Source organism: Aristolochia californica, unplaced genomic scaffold (genome assembly GCF_029961685.1).
Source record: "Aristolochia californica isolate CCGP_79_NKW_82.1479 unplaced genomic scaffold, dmAriCali1.0.hap1 SCAF_6, whole genome shotgun sequence".
In the NCBI taxonomy this organism is placed as follows: Eukaryota; Viridiplantae; Streptophyta; class Magnoliopsida; order Piperales; family Aristolochiaceae; genus Aristolochia; species Aristolochia californica.
Window position 1 is genome coordinate 1,839,903 of NW_027182257.1, and position 17,813 is coordinate 1,857,715.

Here is a 17,813-nt window from a genome sequence, read left to right on the forward strand (position 1 = left end):
CTACGACAGTAATGTCAGTATGAGGTAGAGGAGAGTAGTCTCTATTGGAACAACCAAACCATCTGCTGCACATGATTCATCATCTGTAGAGGGAGGAAGGCTCAGTTTGAACGATTGATTTGCTGCTGCTCACTAATCACTTCTCAATCGATCAGATCTTCTCGTTCATAAATCAAACTAAACTGTTCGCCTACTTTCTATCATCGTAAAAGAAGAAAAACAAAAGCAGGCGTGAGCAGCCCCAGCTAAACTTTTCTGGGTTGGCCGCGCCTTTCCGTGGCTGTCTGGAAGATATTACAACTAGCAAGCATAGCTCGGGGAAGACGTTAGATTAGAACTTTTCTTGTCTTCGTTGTTGCAATTGTTTGGGTTAACCCAAACCCAAGCCCAAGCCCAAGCCCAATCCAAATCATTAAAAAACCCATCACAGGCCCAACAATGCTTCTACTCATCGGATTCCCGCTAATTTCTGCATACCCTCTTTATCTACGGCAATATTTTCTAGGGCTCTTCAAAACTCCAAAATCAGCCCGCTTCCGCTACCTGCAACTGCCAGTCCCTGAAGGAGCTCCCGCGGTGCGTGAAGGTGCCACCTTCTACCGAAGTTATTGTATAGCTTTTGTAGAGTTACTAGGTTTAGGTTTGCTTGCGTGTCTTTTCGTTTTTGGATGCTAGGTTTGTGTTCTGCTTTTGTGACGAGAGAGCGCGTCGGAGGTATCCTTGGAAATAGGGATTTTGACTCTTGCTTTTTTACAAAAAAACTTTGCTGCTTGTTTGTTTCACTTACAGATGTCTGGAGAAGAGGATGAAAATGCAGCGGAGTTGAAGATTGGTGAAGGTTTGTATTTCTTTTCCGCTTCTCCATGCTTGGATGCTGGGAATACTTACTTTGGTGGTTCGTTACGTTTATAACACATCGTTGAAACTTTAGGACTTATCAGTTATCCAATTCCACGCCATCACTTTAATCAGTTCCACCTAAAGATAGACAATCACTTCAATGGTTTCAAAAATTTTAGTTGCGCATGAATATGGCTTCTCGATGTTTTTATTTTATTTTCAAGGAAGCCAGGTTTGAAAGTCAACATGAGAGAAAAAAAAAACTATTAGCATTTAGCGGTATCTCAGTTTAGATTAGTAAAGTGGATTATTAGGACCTGCTTTGAAAGTTTTAACCGATGGGTTCTGTTTTCCAGAATTTTTGAAGGCCAAGTGTTTGATGAATTGTGAAGTTGCATTAATTCTGGATCGAAAATATGAGCAGCTTCAACAAATGTCTGAAGATCCTTTGAACCAAATTTCTCAGTGAGTAGTAGATGCTATCATTGTTCAAACTGTTTATTTTCTGTTTTTAGAAGTTCTAGATATTTTTGAAATTTTAGAAATTCTCAATATTGCTGTATGATTTTGTCTGTCTTTTCGTTTTTGTCTTCATTCTTTGAGCTAACCAATTCCTTTATCAAGACTGATGGTTTAAATCTTCTTCTCTCTTCTTTCCAGAGTCTTCGAGAAGTCATTGCAATATGTGAAGCGCTTTAGCCGCTACAAAAATCCAGATGCTGTTAAACAAGTTCGAGAGTATCCTTCTTATTTGTAGTCTTATCAAGAATAATTCATCTGAACCAATCATCTTGTGGTTTCATCATTTTTGGAGTCATCAAAAAGCTCTATATATAGTAATTTTTATGAATTTTTCCTTAAACCTGCCATATTTTTTTTCTTAATGGATTTTCTCTCTTTTTTTTATCCTGCTATTGTGCTTAAATAATTGAGTTATGTGGTTGTATTCTGGAGTATTTGTTTGGCACGTTAATGATAGATGAGTTCCGAAACTAGTGCACTCCAAACTCCTAGAAGTTAAATAGAATCTGAGTTGGCAAATTCACTAAGTCATTGGAGGTTTTATTATTTAGAGAATGGTTTTAGAAAATATCAGTAGTCTTCAAATTTGAGATATGCTATTTGTTGGATTACAGTTAATATCATCTTGATATTAGTTTTGATGTTTGCTCAACGGTGATGGTTCTAGCATCTCGTGGATTCGGAAATTTTACTCCAAAGATGGCACTCTTTACAAGTACCATGATAGAACCTTTTATTATGTGGAGGTCATAACAGAGCAAGAAAATTAAAAAAAAGATAAGTTTAGAGTCTCCTAGTAATATTTTGGAAATAAAGATTTCATGTTCAGCTTTTTCAAACAAAAAAAAAAGAAAGATTTTTTGTTCATGAATTCCAATGCTGTGTAAAGGTAATACTTGATGTGAAGCTGCTGTTATGGAGTGAGTTTTTAGATTGTGGACATAATTTTAAAAACTTATTGAGTGGGCTTTGTGATACTTTTGGCTGTTGAGGTAATATTTCTTAGTGTTTTTTCATATAGCAGCTGGTATCCATCCATAATTAGCAGCATTGAACATTTGAAGTGAGAAAATTATAGCACCAATGTAATTTCTTAACTAGAAAATGCAGGATTCTGAGTCGGCACAAGTTGGCTGAATTTGAGGTAAGTTCTGGAAATTTTGAATAAAGCAGAAGCAAGAAATTTTTGTAGAATACTATTTAAGCTTGAAGATTTTTTTTCTCCTTTTTTCAGCTTTGTGTTCTGGGCAACCTTTGTCCTGAAACTGTGGAGGAAGCAATAGCTATGGTTCCATCTCTTAAGGTAAAGTAACATGTGATGCTGTCATGCCTACATGAAACAACGTTTCTCTCTGGTTGCATATCTCCTTTAGGTTCAGGCTACATCTGTGGTGTTTTAGTTAGATTTCAGTAGCTATGCCAAAAATAGCTACCAACTCTTTGTGATCATTTTTGTGTATTTAGAACACATAATTTGTTGAAAATTTGTCCATTTTGGAATTGCCTAAAGGTAACTTAGACTTGATACTCAGAAAGTGAAGAGACTTACACTTGTCAGTCATGGTTCCGGCGAACTCGACAAGATACAGTTAGCTAAGTACTCATTTTTCATGACAAGCAACATGATAATCAGTCAAAAAAAAAAAAAGAACCTTCTTCATACCATGAAGTTTTCACTAGCAGTAGTCAGTTGAATAGTTTTGGGTTTTTGCCTTAATTAGTCATGTTAGCAGCTATAGAAGACTGGCAGATAATTTTCTTGTATTTCCTGTAAGCCACTATCTCATGGTACTTGTTAATGGTAGATTTCCCCGTTTTGCAGAGCCGTGAAAGGTTTCACAACGACGAAGCAATAGAGACAATGTTGAACGACCTTTCTCTGATCAAGAAATTCGAGTAGCTTCAGAAGCAGGTGAAATGAAAACTCAAACAGGTTGTTATTATTGTATAGTCACTGCCCTCGCTTTTGTATAATTTTTTTTTTAAAGTATAGACAGTGTAAGGTTGAGCATGTAAAAGTTAATCAGAGAAAGTTGATCCGATCCCATTTACTGTGCGAGGTCCCTCTTTGTCTTGTCATTTTTATTACAATATAGGTATAAAATTTTTTAATTTTGGAGAGACTGGATATCAAATTAATTAGAACCGTTCAATTTATATAATTTTTTACTCGACAAATATGGGTTCGAACATTTGAGTTATTTGTTCATGGGTTAAATTTGAACTCGAAGCCCATTTGAACAATTTAAAAATGGGTTTGGGCTGTTTCTTGCAGTTTCTGGACTTTTTGTTTTAACCGGTTCGATTACTCAAATTTTGGGCCGCATCTGGGCTTGGCCTACTCGAGAACCTCTAAGACGATGTCCAGTGTACTCTCGTTCCTAACTCGTCACTCACCTCGTCTTCTTGTTTTCTCTCTGCAAAAATCCTATCCGATTGTTCGTTCTCCAAAACCCAGAGGCGAATGGCTCTCATTTCTCCTTCAGCCAAGCGAACTTATTCCTCAAGCCCTGAGATTATTCACAGAAACTCCATCTGCTTTCCTCGCTTTAGTTTTTTGAATTGCAGATCCCTCTCAAAGCGTCAGTTTTCCTTCTCCAAGACGCTGTCCACTTCCTCCCATTTCCTCTCCGAAGCCCTAATTTCCGATTCCAGGAGAGCGCGACTTGGACCCATTTCTTCTTCTCTCCGATGTCTCGAAGACGACGAGGGCTCTCCGTGGGAAGGGGCTATAATTTACAAGAGAGACGCTTCAGTCACGCATCTCGAGTACTGCACTACCTTGGAGAGGTTAGGTCTGGACAAGCTCTCGTCGGAGCTCTCGAAGTCCAGGGCTTCCTCGCTTGGATTAAGGGTAACAAGGACCGTAAAAGATTTCCCTCTCGGAACCCCTGTTCAGTTATCGATTGACGTCACAAGAAAGAAGAAGAAGCTCAGGCTCGATGGCATTGTCAAAACTGTGATCACTCTAGGCTGTAATAGGTACTCTTTTATGTTTGATCCTTTGCCAAAACGATCCTTTTTTCTGTTCTGTTGGGAAATTTGAACTTGTACTTTGGATGTGAAGGTGTGCAGAGCCAGCAGCGGAGGGCATATTCTCTAATTTCTCTCTCCTCCTAAGCGAGGAACCCATCAAAGAACCAGACACAATTTATCTTTTTGGAGATGACTTCAAGAGTTCCAACGGGGAAGACGAAGATGAAGATATCGATGTGGATGATCAGCTCTATTTTCCGGTGGAAGTAGACGAAATTGATATCTCAAAGCACATCAGAGATATATTACATGTGGAGATCACCATAAACGCCATATGCGACCCGAATTGTAAGGGTTTGTGTCTCAAATGTGGTGTAAATCTGAACAAGAGCAGTTGTAACTGTAGCAAGGGAGCAGTGCCCAAGAACGATAAGGTCTTCACGGAGACTTAAAAGAGTACCGTGCTTTCTTCTTTTGTTCTACAGTTGCAGAATCTGTAATTTCGATGATTAAAATGCGTTATGGTGGTGGATTTTGAGTACTTCGTACCCATTTATACTCGTTTGTTACCCGTTTATACCGTTCAACCTAAACAACGTAATTGCAGGCGAAAAGAGCCTTCCAGACGCTCATTTGCCTGCAAATAATCAGATCTACCTTTCCCTATCCGAAGCAGCATCTCACGGAATTTTTTATCAGTCCTCAGGACCCCTTCACAACCAAGAAAACCAACCTCCCTAGTTTCCAATGTGATTCAATATGTCTCACATTTGGAAGTATACACATCTCCAAAAATGTGGATGTAAGGAAATGGACAAAATGAGTCTTATGATTTCTCCATGTGCATTTATTATATTCTGTTATATAGTTTTAAGTAAAACAAACACATTTTAATGGTTGGTGGATTGAAGTAAAAAATTAAAGATTTTAATTAAATTAAATTGAATCATTTTACTAATTAATATATTAAATAAATTTTATTAGAATAATTAGAAGGTAATAAAATGAGCATAGATAAATAAGATTTTTAAAAATGAATTTGAGATTTTATAATACTTTAAGGTTTGAAAATATATTAAATTGATAATGAAAGGTATGAAATTGAATAGAATATAATTATTATTGGCTAAGATATATTATATAATTTATTAAAATTAAAATTTTAAATATCTTTTTTCAATATATAATGATATATTTTTTTACTAGTTAATAAATAAAGTTTAGATTTTATTAAAATAAATACAAGGTAATTGATAAATAAGATTGTTAAAAACTAAAATAACATTTTTTTAATTTAAAATTTCAAAAATATCTTAAATGGATAATCATAAGTGTTAATCATATTTGAAGATGTTCTTTTAAATTTTCTTTTAATAAATTAAAGTTAATGAAATGTGCTTTGACAAAAAAGTTTTTTGATATCTCAAAAAATTTACTAATTATTTCTAAATTAGAAAATGTCTTAAATCTATAATAAAAAGTGTTAAATAGGTAAGAATTTTATTTTATATTTTATTTTATATTTTATTTTATATTTTATTTTATATTTTATTATTATAAATATAATGTCACAAAAAGTGTATCGATAAATTTTATTTCTAAACTCAATAATAATTTTTAAAAATATTTTTTTAATTAAGAAATATTTTAAATCGATTATAAATGGTGTTAAATAGGTAAGAGTAAGATTTTTTAATGAATTAATATACTTATTTTATATTTTATTATATTAAATATAAGTTAATAATTTTTTTACAATAAATTAAAATTTAATCTCTAAAATATTTTTTTTTCTATTTTTTTAATTAAATTGATAATAAAAGGTGATAAATTGATAAAGAGTAAGATTTTTAATTAATTAATATAATTTTTTAATAATTTATTATTATAAATATAAGGTAATAAAAATTGTACAAATAAATTTTATTTCTATACTCTACAAAAAATTTGAAATATTTTTTAGTTATTAAATATTTTAAATCGATAATAAATGTGTTAAACTGGTAAGAGTAAGATTTTTTAATTAATTAATATACTTATTTTATATTTTATTATTATAAATATAACGTAGTAAAATGTATACCGATAAATTAGATTTTTAAACTCTAAAAACATTTTCTTAATATTTTTTCAATTAATAAATATATTAGATCGATAATAAAATGTATTAAATTGGTAATAGCAAGATATTTTAATTAATTAATAGACTTTTTTAATAATGTATTATTTGAAATATAAGGTAAGAAAAAGTGTAAAGATAAATTTCATTTTAAAACACTTAATTTTTTTAATACTTTTTTAATTATTTAAAATCAATAATAAAAGGTGTTAAATAGGTAAGAGTAAAATTTTTTAATTAATTAATATACTTATTTTATTTTTATTATTTTAAATATTAGGTAATAAAAAGTGTAATCCCCAACACCTTGAAAAAAAAAATATAATAAAAAAAAAAACTAAAAAGAGGAAGTCTTACAAGGAAGACGCCGCGAAGGGAGGAGATCACAGCACCGACAGCCCCTTTATTGGATTGGATCTTTCTTTCGTTTTGGCTTTTGGGGTTTTCATCTCTTTCCCCACTATCTCCACTTCCCCGCTTTTACAGATCCAATCTGGTTTTCCGTTGCATCAATCTTCTGAATTGAAATGAAATGAAATGAAAATCTACTCTGCTACATACTCTCTTTACCTCTATCCTCCTCTCCATGGCTTCCTTCTTTCCCTTCTCCTTCCTCCTTGTGATTTCCCTTTCTTTACTTCTGTTCCCCAATTTCGCCGTCGCTGAAGATGGATCGGAGAACCCCGGCTGTGACGGACGGTGGATCCATGTCCGGCGACTCCCCTCGCGGTTCAACCTTGACTTGCTTCGCAACTGCTCGGAGTACCCCATCTACGATGATTTCTGTCCTTACATCGCCAATCATGGCCTGGGCCAGAAGACCCACAACCGGTCCCGTAGTTGGTACAGGACGGACAGTCACATGCTCGAGCTCTTCTTCCACCGTCGCGTTCTCGAGTACCCCTGCCTTACCCCAGATCCTGACCGAGCTGACGCCGTCTTCCTCCCTTACTATGCCGGCCTCGATGCACTCAGTTATCTCTACGGCCCTGATGTCAATTCCAGCGCCGACCACGGCCTCCAACTCTTTGATTTCCTCCAAAGTGATTCCCCTCAGATATGGGATCGACGTTCCGGCTACGATCACTTCCTGGTGATGGCTCGCCCGGCGTGGGACTTCTCCCAGCCGCTCGAATACGATCCGCCTATCTGGGGAACCTCCTTTCTGCAATTGCCGGAGTTCTTTAACGTCACCGCGCTGATCCTCGAGTCCCGGCCCTGGCCGTGGCAGGAGCAGGCCATCCCGTATCCCACCTCCTTTCACCCCGCTAACCTTGCCAGGTTCGAGCAGTGGCTCGCTCGTGTCAGGCGTTCGCGCCGTACGACGCTCATGCTGTTCGCCGGCGGCGGTGGCACCGCTTCCGCCCCCAATGTGAGACACAGCATCCGCAACGAGTGCGAGAACAGGACCTCTCTATGTGACATTGTGGAGTGCTCCAATGCCGTCTGCGAGCACGACCCGATTCGCTATATGCGACCCATGCTCCGAGCTTCCTTCTGCCTGCAGCCGCCGGGGGATACCCCCACCCGGCGCTCCACCTTCGACTCCATCCTTGCCGGATGCATACCCGTCTTCTTCGAGGAACTATCGGCGAGAAAGCAGTACGGGTGGCACCTGCCGGCGGCGGAGTACTCGGATTTCTCCGTTTATATACCCAAAGAGGAGGTGGTATCGAACGGGTTGAAGATTGCAGACGTGCTGTTGGGGATCCCTCGGGCCAAAGTCCGGCGGATGAGGGAGCGGTTGCTGGAGCTTATGCCTCACATCATTTACAGGCGGCATCGGAGCTCGGCGGGTCTAATGGCGAAGAAGGATGCTTTCGATTTGGCTGTCGATGGTGTTCTAGAAAGAGTGAAGAGACGGTTGGCAGGAGGCAACGAACTCATCAGATAAGATCTAACCTAATTAAATTCATCAAACTATTATAAATTATTCCTATTTACATCCAATTCGGTTCTTCTTCTTGTACAAATAAGTGCCCAAGAGGAGTTTATTAAAAAATTTGTATCTTTTTCCCACACTTGTTTGTTCATACAATAATCTAGAGATTAAAAAAAAATGCAGAAGGTATTCAGTATTACCCAGTTCTGTTTCTTGCCTCGAGTCAGAATGCTTTTATGGACTCCGCGTGATAATAAAGAAAACAGGTCTGAGACTGCAGATTCCACAGCAAACACGGAGAAGAGATCAGACAGAAGGAGAAAAGAAAACAGGTCTGAGAGTGAGGATTCCACAGCAAACACGGAGAAGAGATCAGACAGAAGGAGAAGGGGGGAGCGTCTGGAAACCGAGAAAACGAATCATGGGTATGGATTCATCAAATCCAACACCAACTGAGAGCAGAAAGAATGTTACAAGTCAGATGAGAACTCTGCATTACTCAGAGTTCAGTAGCTCCAATGTGCTAGGATTAGTGATTTATACTTACCAGTTCGAGGTAAATTCTGGTTAAAAAACTAGCTCCGGCAAGATCACCAATCCAGATATCAGCTAGTGTTAGACGCAGCTTAGCGTAAAATTGCGACCGATCAACCGCACACGTGTACAATCAAATGTTACATAAAAGTTTTGATCGATTATGTGGTGCCCCATCGTCATCTGAAGCCCTACTCCACGTCTTTGGCAAGCAATGTCACACACTGCTTCGTCATCCTGACATATCAACGAATAAATATTAAAATAAGTTAAAATATTTTTTATTTTTTAAATACTTTAAAATACTCAAATATTTTTAAAAAGTATATATTTTATTTGAAATAGTTTTAAAATAGTTTTATACTAGGGAATTTCACATAAACAACCATTTAAAATAACTTATTTTGAAAAACAACGTCGTCATCAAAATATTTTCACAAATACCCAATTTTGACCGGTCTACTGCACGTATGCAATCAAAAGCAACACGTAAGTTTTGATTGTTTATGTGTTGCCATATCATAAGTGTAGTAAACATAGATCAACACTTTGACTGTCACATCATTATTTATCTACGTCATCTACCACATAAGTTGCCACATCATTAAATGAAAAAATTGAATAATTTTTTAAAAAAAATAAAAAAATCAGATATATTTTTTATTACCTAATATCTAAAATATTGGATATTTATCTTTGGGAAGAATAATAAATTTTATGTCTTGAAGCCAAAAATAGAAAAAAAAAATTATTCAATTATCTAGCCGCTCGACCTCGGCTACGGAAATGAGAGAGGGAGCAGAGAATGAGAGAGGGCTGCGGGAATGGAGACGAGAGAGGGCTGCGGAGACGAGAGAGGGCTGCGGGAAAGGAGACGAGAGAGGGAGTAGAGAAAGAGAGAGGGTTGCGGGAATGCAATGGCAGAGAGGGTGTGCGGCAGAGAGAGAGCCCCGCACGAGAGTCATGTAGATGATTCTCAAAATCGGGCGGAAAGCACTTTCCGCACGTTACTCTTGAGACATGAACTCTTGATTCATGTATATTCATGTACATGACATGAATTTGGGCGCTCCCTAACGACATCAGGACATGACCTGCATAATGCGCATGAAGATCATGTCCTGAGTCATGTGTACTAACCCCCCCATACATGAATCAAGAGTTCATGTCTCAAGAGTAACGGGTGGAAAGTGCTTTCCGCCCGATTTTGAGAATCATCTACATGACTCTCGCGCGGGGCTGTCTCTCGGGGCTCTCTCTCTGCCATTGCATTCCCGTAGCCCTCTCTCTTTCTCTGCTCCCTCTCTCGTCTCCTTTCCCGCAGCCCTCTCTCGTCTCCGTTCCCACAACCCTCTCTCATTCCCACAGCCCTCTCTCGTCTCTGCAACCCTCTCTCGTCTCCATTCCCGCAACCCTCTCTCATTCCCGCAGCCCTCTCTCATTCCCGCAGAGCACGGGAGGTCGAGCATTTGCAGAGCTTCTTGGCCTCCCTCTCTTCTCCCTCTCGACGTACCGTCGGAGCGCCGCCTCTATCGGCATTGCCCGCCGCTGTCGTCGGTCGTTGCCTTTGCCTAGCAGTCCCCGTCGCCATCGCCCCGCTGGCTCGCTGCTGAGGAAGACGAAGATGTTTAATTTTTCCTAAGTTAGGAAAAATTAAACTATCTTCTTAAAAATTATTAATTTATAATTTTTATTTATAAAATAATTATTTTTATTTTACAATTACTATATTAAAATAGTGATTTAATAGTTATAATTAAAATATTGTTAAAATAAATATTTGATAAATTATTTTGACATAATTATCCTATTGTTATAGTTAATTAAACCAATGGTTTTAAATTTTGTGATAATATATTATTAATTAATAATACATAAAATATATTATGTAGAAATATATAGTGTGTTAAAGTTATGATTAGATCAATTTATTCTCTTAAATTATTCATTTTTAGGTTAAAATATATCATATGTTATTAATAAATTAATAACTTAATGTATTACTTTTGTTTTTTATTTATAATATTATTTATTTATTATTTTTAATTAATCATATACGTATTTCATTGGCTCATGTAATTACCATATTAATGTACAATAAAATATCTAATTCAATTAATAAATATATTAATATATTTAATGATACATTCAATAAATTATTCGTGTAGTAATAATGGTTGTTTTACCTAATTTGGGGTTTAAGGATTATGTTGTAATTAAGTGCACTGTAAAGGTTTAGAAATTCTCTTGTTTTTTATGTTTTTCTCATGTTGGGGCACTAACACTGGAAACTGTTTTCCAGTGCACATGAAGTCGTCAAGACTAACGCAAATTCTTACCTGATCTTCATGTACATGACATGACATGATCTTCATGTTTAATCTTCAAGAATCCACTTTGGGGCTCATGTAATTACCATATTAATGTACAATAAAATATCTAATTCAATTAATAAATATATTAATATATTTAATGATACATTCAATAAATTATTCGTGTAGTAATAATGGTTGTTTTACCTAATTTGGGGTTTAAGGATTATGTTGTAATTAAGTGCACTGTAAAGGTTTAGAAATTCTCTTGTTTTTTATGTTTTTCTCATGTTGGGGCACTAACACTGGAAACTGTTTTCCAGTGCACATGAAGTCGTCAAGACTAACGCAAATTCTTACCTGATCTTCATGTACATGACATGACATGATCTTCATGTTTAATCTTCAAGAATCCACTTTGGGGCTCATGTAATTACCATATTAATGTACAATAAAATATCTAATTTAATTAATAAATATATTAATATATTTAATTATACATTCAATAACTTATTCGTGTAGTAATAATGGTTATTTTACCTAATTTGGGGTTTAAGGATTATGTTGTAGTTAAATGCACTGTAAAGGTTTAGAAATTCTCTTATTTTTTATGTTTTTCTCATGTTGGGGCATTAACACTGAAAACTGTTTTCCGGTGCACATAAAGTCATCAAGACTAACACAAATTCTTACCTGAACTTCATGTACATGACATGACATGATTTCCCCGAGCCTTGCCCCAACCATGGAGTCCACAAGAACTGTTCGTTCCCGTTAAATTTTCAGAACAATCAATGAAATTTTGGACGGCGGAACGAAAATTTTCACCTACAGTCCAATTAATACTAAAAGCAGCTAAACCTTTTCGTTTTTCGCAGGAGGAAATCTGTAGACATTCTGTTTTTTGAGAATTTAGTCGAATACCTGGAGGTCACCGTTACCAGGGGCGGAACAATGGCAGCGGTCTCTCTCCGAGATAATTTCAGCCCTTGAGTGGATCTTCGATCGCGAAAATTCGAAAAAGACATCAAGATTGCTCCCCTCAGACGCGACTTCTCCTTCCCCTCTCCCAGTACGGAATCGATATCTGTCATCTTCCTTCATTATTCTGTCAAAACATCTCAAAGAGATAACCAGGCCTAACAATGGCTCCGCCACCTGTCCGTACCCTTCGTCTGGGATCTGCCTCCGCCTTTGAAAAGCATCTGATAGTCCGAACCTTGCATTTGTCTGCTAATCTCATCGCCTACTACTCCAAGCTACCCCAATTTCGTTGCACGGATTTGTGAAGAATCAGGAGATTAAAGTCGGTTCCTACTCTTCCGTTTGCTTTGATAGAATAGGAAATTGACTTGAATGGAGTCTTGAATCTGACAGGCTTCGTAAAGGAACGAGCGTGTCCAGTACCTGCGCAGAATCAGGCGCTGCTTTGCTCCAGCTGGTCCCCCTCCCCAGGGCACGGAGTCGGTCTTTTTAACTTTTTAAAAAATAGCAAAAGCATGGTTGCCGGAGCCGGAAACAACCACCAATGAGCGGCAGACAGGGTTTGTATTTTGCCAAATCTAAATGTAAATGATAAATGCTTAAATTATAACACATAAAATTATAATAAAAAATATATATATAATATTTTTTGGTGTTATTTATATATATAAATAATTAATTTTAAACTAAATATATATTAGAAAATGATAGTCAGAGTAGAGGGTTTTGTTAGGCTAGTGAGAGGGTGTGTGTATAGGTACACTTCCCAACAGTTTGATGGCTGCCTGACGCACGCCCCTTTCCTTGATTCCCTCCACGCCTTAGCTGTCTCCCTCTCCCTCTCTCTTCAATTTGCATTTACTAATGTACCCTTCTTTTCAAATCAATTGTCAAACGACTCTCGACTCGGATCCCGCCTTCTGCCTCGAGACTGTCTTCTTTGTGTTTTTTTTGTTTTTTTTCCGGCACAGACCAGTCCGATCACCAAAATTATTATCGTTCGCTGCTTTTCATGCCGGATCGTCCGACCTGGCCAATTTCCGGTTCTTCGGTTCCAGCGGACGCGGACTTGGACTTATGGGGATCGAATTGGAGTCTCGATAAACTGAGTTGGATGAGTCGAATCTGACCTGTTATCTGTTTTAAATATGAGTCGATGTGACCGAATTATGGTTCAAATCATCAAAAAAGCCCACGGGGTACCCGTCAGGGCGTTTTGGTCTTTTTAAAGTCGACGGTCTTGGTCGACATGGAATTAGAAAAAGGCCAAAGTAGGCACTTCTTTCTCGACAATGAGATCCTGTTTCCTCGGGTTCACTCCCCGTGTTACGCTCCCTCGGCTCACATTAGCGGATATCCTCCGATGCCAACGTGGCAGCACAACATAGCGTCCACCGTGGAGCCTATCGGGAGCATTTTAAAGCAGAAAACATAACATAAAATGACGGAAATGCCCTAAAAAAATTAAATAAATCTTATCAGCGTTCCCAATGTGGACCTGAATTTGGCCCCATCCTGGCTTCTCCCCTCGCCTTTTAAAAGTTTTGAGGACCACTCTTTCACAAGTCCCACGGACATGTGAAGTTTCGGGGCCCACATCACGAGCAATAGGAGCGAAGCTTCAAGTCCCTTTGTCGCCAGCTCAGCATCTTCCCTGCGGGACCCGCTCCAGTGCAAGTGATTGTCCAAAAAGACAATTTAGCCCTGAATCCGGGGGTAAATTCGTCAATGAAGAAGCTGAATACCCTCCGGTCATTCTTCTTCTTAGGTCCATTTTTTTTATTTTTACCGATAAATGCGAAAAGTCACCGTCAAAGGTGTTGTCGTTTAGTGGACACGTAAAAGGAGCGGGATTAGGGAACGGTGTTTTTCTCTAATAACTTTTAACCACGGTTTAAAGTAATTAGTAAAAAGTAAATCCACGTTTTAGCTGAGGTGTTATAATTAATAAAGGAATTAATAATTGGGTTTTTTATTTTTTTAAGGTGTAAAATTATTTAATTCTTAGATTTTTGACATCCTGTCTTAAATGCGCTCAAACATCTCCTCGCCTATCGTTGCTTCGTTCTCAGCGGCAGCAGTGGCAGCAGGAGCAGGCGCCGTTTCTTTCTTCTCACTCTTAGCTCCCTCGACCTGTCAACTTTCCTCTTTTGTCCATTTAGGGTTTTCGATTTTTTTTGAAGTACAGAGATGTTGAGGGTGGCGGAAGGCACACGGGTATACAAGCTGTGAAACATTCTTCTTTTATCCTCTTCAAGCTGCGAATTTCGGAGAGGGAGAGAAGATGGTTGGTTTTCTTTTTCTTTTCTTTTCTTTTGTTAATTTCTTCTGTGGCTTTCTACGCTTCGTCTATGTGCCTTTTGTTTGGGTTTAAGGTTTTGGTTGTTTGAATTGATTTTTGTTTATTTTTTTTACTTGTCTTCAGGTGGGGTTTACTTGTTCTCCGGGGTGGCTGGAGCGGCTTCTGCAAGAGAAATTCTTCAATCCTTGTTTTGTGCACGAGGGAGTGAAGAAGAACGAGAAGAATATTTTTTGCTTGGATTGTAGTATCAGTATATGCCCCCACTGCTTGTCTCCCCATCGCTCTCACCGCCTCCTACAGGTGAAAAGATCGACATACTTTCCTGTTTGGAGAGATTCTCTTTCACTGTGCTAAAAACTCATTTCGTTTTCCTTTTTTTTTCTTTTTTCCTTTTTTCCGTTGTTCAGATTAGAAGGTATGTTTACCACGATGTTATCCGGGTCGACGACATGGAGAAATTAATCGATTGTTCCTATGTTCAGGTAATTGTCATGCGTGTAATTCCTTTAGCTCGTTCTTTCTTTCTTTCGCGGCATTTTTGGTAAAAATAATTCTGGGTTTTTGTTTTGAGCAGTCTTATATAACAAACAGTGCGAAAGTGGTGTTCTTGAACCAGAGGCCTCAGACACGCCCCTTCAGAGGTTCCGGGAATGTCTGCAATACCTGCGACAGGAGCCTCCAAGATCCTTACGTCTTCTGCTCCGTTGCCTGCAAGGTCCAAGTTTTAAACTTGATTGCACCCACTCCAGAGATTCCCATTCTTTATCTTCCCTGGTTTCTTTGAATTATTTTTTATTTTCCCTAATTTCAGGTGAAACATCTGATAAAGAGTGAAGGTGGGATTTCAAAGTATCTCTACGACTGCCAGTTCCTTCCCCTACCAGATGGAGCCAGGGGAGACAGCAGTTATTATGAGCTGGAAGATGGACAAATGACTCCTGACTCGATTTTAGAATCCCCGGTCTCGTTTTCTTCTGCGTCTGGTTCCAGCCATAGTGGTGGGGTAGGCTGTCGGACTCTCGGCTGCACGGCGACAACCGAGGTCGTGAGAAAAAAGAGGAGCAGCGTCTCCGGAAGCTCCCGCAGCACGTACCGGCCGACGTGCTCGCCCGCGGCAGTGCTCGAAGTTCATGTCAACCGGCGGAAGGGCATCCCCAACCGGTCGCCGCTGTACTGAAAGTGGAGAAAATCCGTCTTTGTGGGAGATGGCAGCTTTGTATTCGGTAATTCGCAGTTGCATACTGAGCAGTTGGGTTTCGAGGGAGAGAGACAATAGAACAGAAAAAAATGGCCTCCCAATTTTGTAGACAAAAGGATGTTGTTCTTCTTCTCAGTGTTTATCTTGATTCATAATGAATACTAAAAACTTTATCCTTTTCTTCTTGTAATTCTTTTCGTCCCCAATTTACGTTTCTCCCCGTTCGTCTCTTCTGCTGGGCTGTTTTTATCTTCGATTACTGACATTTCAGAGCAGTTTCAGAATAGAAAAAACTGAGACAGAAGGCTTCTTTTCGTAAATGAGCAATAAATTTCCAGACCCAAAAGAAACAAACAAGCCTGGCATTCTTTTTCGTATTTCTGTGCTTGTGGGAACTGGTGAGTAAGCTTCTCCAGCTGTAGCATTGTTGTTGTGGATGTGAGAGGTAAAAAAAAAGAAGGTAAAGCTTCCATGAAAACACCAATTGGCGCTTTCACAGTGCGGACCTGAAATCTATAGCTTCAAGTGGGCGGGAGCCACTTGCCTGAGCAAAAACTCTAAAGTCAGGTTTCCTTCCCTGGCTCATCTGTTTCCTTTCTCAGCCCCCTTAGTTTCTTCTGTCACGTACTACACCAACCTTGTCTGTATTGCTGTAGCAGCAGCAGCAGAGCTGCCACTGCTACTCCGCCATGTGACTTACATTTTCAGAATCAGAAGCTCTCTCTGTCTCTCTTCCTCTGTAATCTAAACAACTGGGTTAGTGATAATCGAATAGAAATTTGCATGGGAATGTATGAATGATGGGGGGAATGGGATACGGATACAGTTGAAGCATAGGAAGAGGCCGACATGTCGTCTTTTGGGAGGAAATATTCCATTTGGTCTCACTTTGGGAGGAAGGATTAATGAAAGGGAGAGGAAGGGAAGGGGGTCCCCCAAGCTTTTGGGGCACGTGTTAAAAGAAGGGGGGGAGGGGGAGTGGTGGACCATAGCTCTGAGGAGGACCTGCTTTCTGTCAAATAAAGGAAGGCGGGTAGGGTGGCCTTACACCCTCTTTCTTTCTCTCTTTCATGAAAAGGCCGATGAATTTCAATTGTCTGTTCGGTGAAATCGCTCGATTGAAGATAGATAAATAATTTATAAATAATAAAGATAAGATTAAAAATAAGAGATAAGTAATCAAAAACCATTTTTGGTTTGGTTTTTTCTATGGTTTCTTATTATTTTTTACATTTCTTGAAGGTAAAAAGAATCAAGAACAATGGATAGAGAAATTTTCCCGTTAGAAACATTACGGAAGGTTTGTTTATGTTAAAAGTAATATTATGATCCGACCAAAGAACGTTTTATTCATTCATTGAACGATAAATCACTACAATATATCGTTGTAGGAGGCTTCAATGACCATGAATTGAAAGAGTCATCACCTATAGCATGTCCATTACACAATCTCTTTTCTACTGGATCATTGACAATGGAAACCGAATATTCAGTTTCCTATTTTACATGATCGTCTTCAACAATTCACCCCTCACGCCATGATCAATTAGAGAGCTTAACGCGTTTCCACTGGTCAGATTCAGTACTTCCAATTAGCTTTTGTCGATCAAATCGACTCAAGACGATTCAGGACACCAGACAGCAGCCACATGAAAGCCAGATATTCGAGTCATTTCTGGGCTCTTAAGGAAATCTCTATTATCTTGTTCGAACAATGGCGTCCCCAAGTTGCAAACTCGTCCAGTGTCCGGCTAATGACGACGCTTACCATTTTTAGATACCTGTCGATGCCTGATTGTGAATTTCGATATGCTTTCCCTGACCTTACCCACCCTCCATCATCTCAGACTTAAACCGGCTTTCGTTGATTTGACCCTTTTAAGTGCCTCACAAGCGGAGCCTGAGTTCAGAATCTTCAACAGCTGCAGACTGAAAGCCTGAGTTCAGATAGAGAGAGAGAGTTTGAGAATGATAGTATACTCTTGCTTTATTTGTGACGAGCACCAGTCAATTCTTCCTGCATTCTTAGCAATTTCCCAGAGCAATTGAAAAACCCTCCAGGATGCAAATCAAAACAATAAAAATTTGACTCTCCTTTCCGTCTCTACCATGGCATTCATTGTTGGGACACACAAAACCTGGGT

At 38.5% G+C, this 17,813-nt stretch overlaps 4 protein-coding genes across 5 annotated transcripts; all 4 read left to right on the forward strand.

The window, feature by feature from the left end:
• The first annotated feature begins 495 nt into the window (after positions 1-495).
• Positions 496-3,421, forward strand: LOC137934893 (DNA-directed RNA polymerase II subunit 4). Of its 2 annotated transcripts, none has more exons than XM_068779464.1 (7): positions 496-586; positions 790-838; positions 1,197-1,305; positions 1,501-1,578; positions 2,473-2,506; positions 2,597-2,665; positions 3,185-3,421. In XM_068779464.1, the coding sequence occupies exons 2-7, from the start codon at positions 790-792 to the stop codon at positions 3,260-3,262; spliced, it is 417 nt and encodes a 138-aa protein (XP_068635565.1). In that variant the 5' UTR covers positions 496-586; the 3' UTR covers positions 3,263-3,421. The 2 variants fall into 2 exon arrangements, with proteins under 2 accessions (XP_068635565.1, XP_068635566.1); XM_068779465.1 differs by having other exon boundaries at positions 554-576.
• A 339-nt stretch (positions 3,422-3,760) lies between these two features.
• On the forward strand, positions 3,761-4,879 carry LOC137934994 (large ribosomal RNA subunit accumulation protein YCED homolog 1, chloroplastic). The gene is made up of 2 exons (XM_068779608.1): positions 3,761-4,344; positions 4,430-4,879. The coding sequence occupies exons 1-2, from the start codon at positions 3,827-3,829 to the stop codon at positions 4,788-4,790; spliced, it is 879 nt and encodes a 292-aa protein (XP_068635709.1). The 5' UTR covers positions 3,761-3,826; the 3' UTR covers positions 4,791-4,879.
• Positions 4,880-6,828: 1,949 nt separating this feature from the next.
• On the forward strand, positions 6,829-8,478 carry LOC137934883 (probable xyloglucan galactosyltransferase GT19). Its single transcript, XM_068779451.1, has one exon. It carries the CDS (start codon positions 7,044-7,046, stop codon positions 8,349-8,351), a length of 1,308 nt encoding a protein of 435 aa, XP_068635552.1. The 5' UTR covers positions 6,829-7,043; the 3' UTR covers positions 8,352-8,478.
• Positions 8,479-14,232: 5,754 nt separating this feature from the next.
• LOC137934936 (protein RGF1 INDUCIBLE TRANSCRIPTION FACTOR 1-like) lies at positions 14,233-15,852 on the forward strand. Its single transcript, XM_068779532.1, has 5 exons — positions 14,233-14,456; positions 14,595-14,771; positions 14,879-14,953; positions 15,046-15,186; positions 15,283-15,852. Exons 1-5 carry the CDS (start codon positions 14,454-14,456, stop codon positions 15,646-15,648), a joined length of 762 nt encoding a protein of 253 aa, XP_068635633.1. The 5' UTR covers positions 14,233-14,453; the 3' UTR covers positions 15,649-15,852.
• The last annotated feature ends 1,961 nt before the right edge of the window (positions 15,853-17,813 follow it).

What these genes read in the sequence shown, in the direction of transcription:
- LOC137934893 (XM_068779464.1), top strand. Translation starts at nt 790, where the DNA reads ATGTCTGGAGAAGAGGATGAAAATGCAGCGGAGTTGAAGATTGGTGAA. An exon ending in CCTTTGAACCAAATTTCTCA is followed by an intron (nt 1,306 to 1,500) that starts GTGAGTAGTAGA and finishes TCTTCTTTCCAG; the next exon opens with AGTCTTCGAGAAGTCATTGC. An exon ending in CTATGGTTCCATCTCTTAAG is followed by an intron (nt 2,666 to 3,184) that starts GTAAAGTAACAT and finishes CCCGTTTTGCAG; the next exon opens with AGCCGTGAAAGGTTTCACAA.
- LOC137934994 (XM_068779608.1), top strand. Translation starts at nt 3,827, where the DNA reads ATGGCTCTCATTTCTCCTTCAGCCAAGCGAACTTATTCCTCAAGCCCT. An exon ending in ATCACTCTAGGCTGTAATAG is followed by an intron (nt 4,345 to 4,429) that starts GTACTCTTTTAT and finishes TTGGATGTGAAG; the next exon opens with GTGTGCAGAGCCAGCAGCGG.
- LOC137934936 (XM_068779532.1), top strand. An exon ending in GCTCTCACCGCCTCCTACAG is followed by an intron (nt 14,772 to 14,878) that starts GTGAAAAGATCG and finishes TCCGTTGTTCAG; the next exon opens with ATTAGAAGGTATGTTTACCA. An exon ending in TCTGCTCCGTTGCCTGCAAG is followed by an intron (nt 15,187 to 15,282) that starts GTCCAAGTTTTA and finishes CCCTAATTTCAG; the next exon opens with GTGAAACATCTGATAAAGAG.
- LOC137934883 (XM_068779451.1), top strand. Translation starts at nt 7,044, where the DNA reads ATGGCTTCCTTCTTTCCCTTCTCCTTCCTCCTTGTGATTTCCCTTTCT.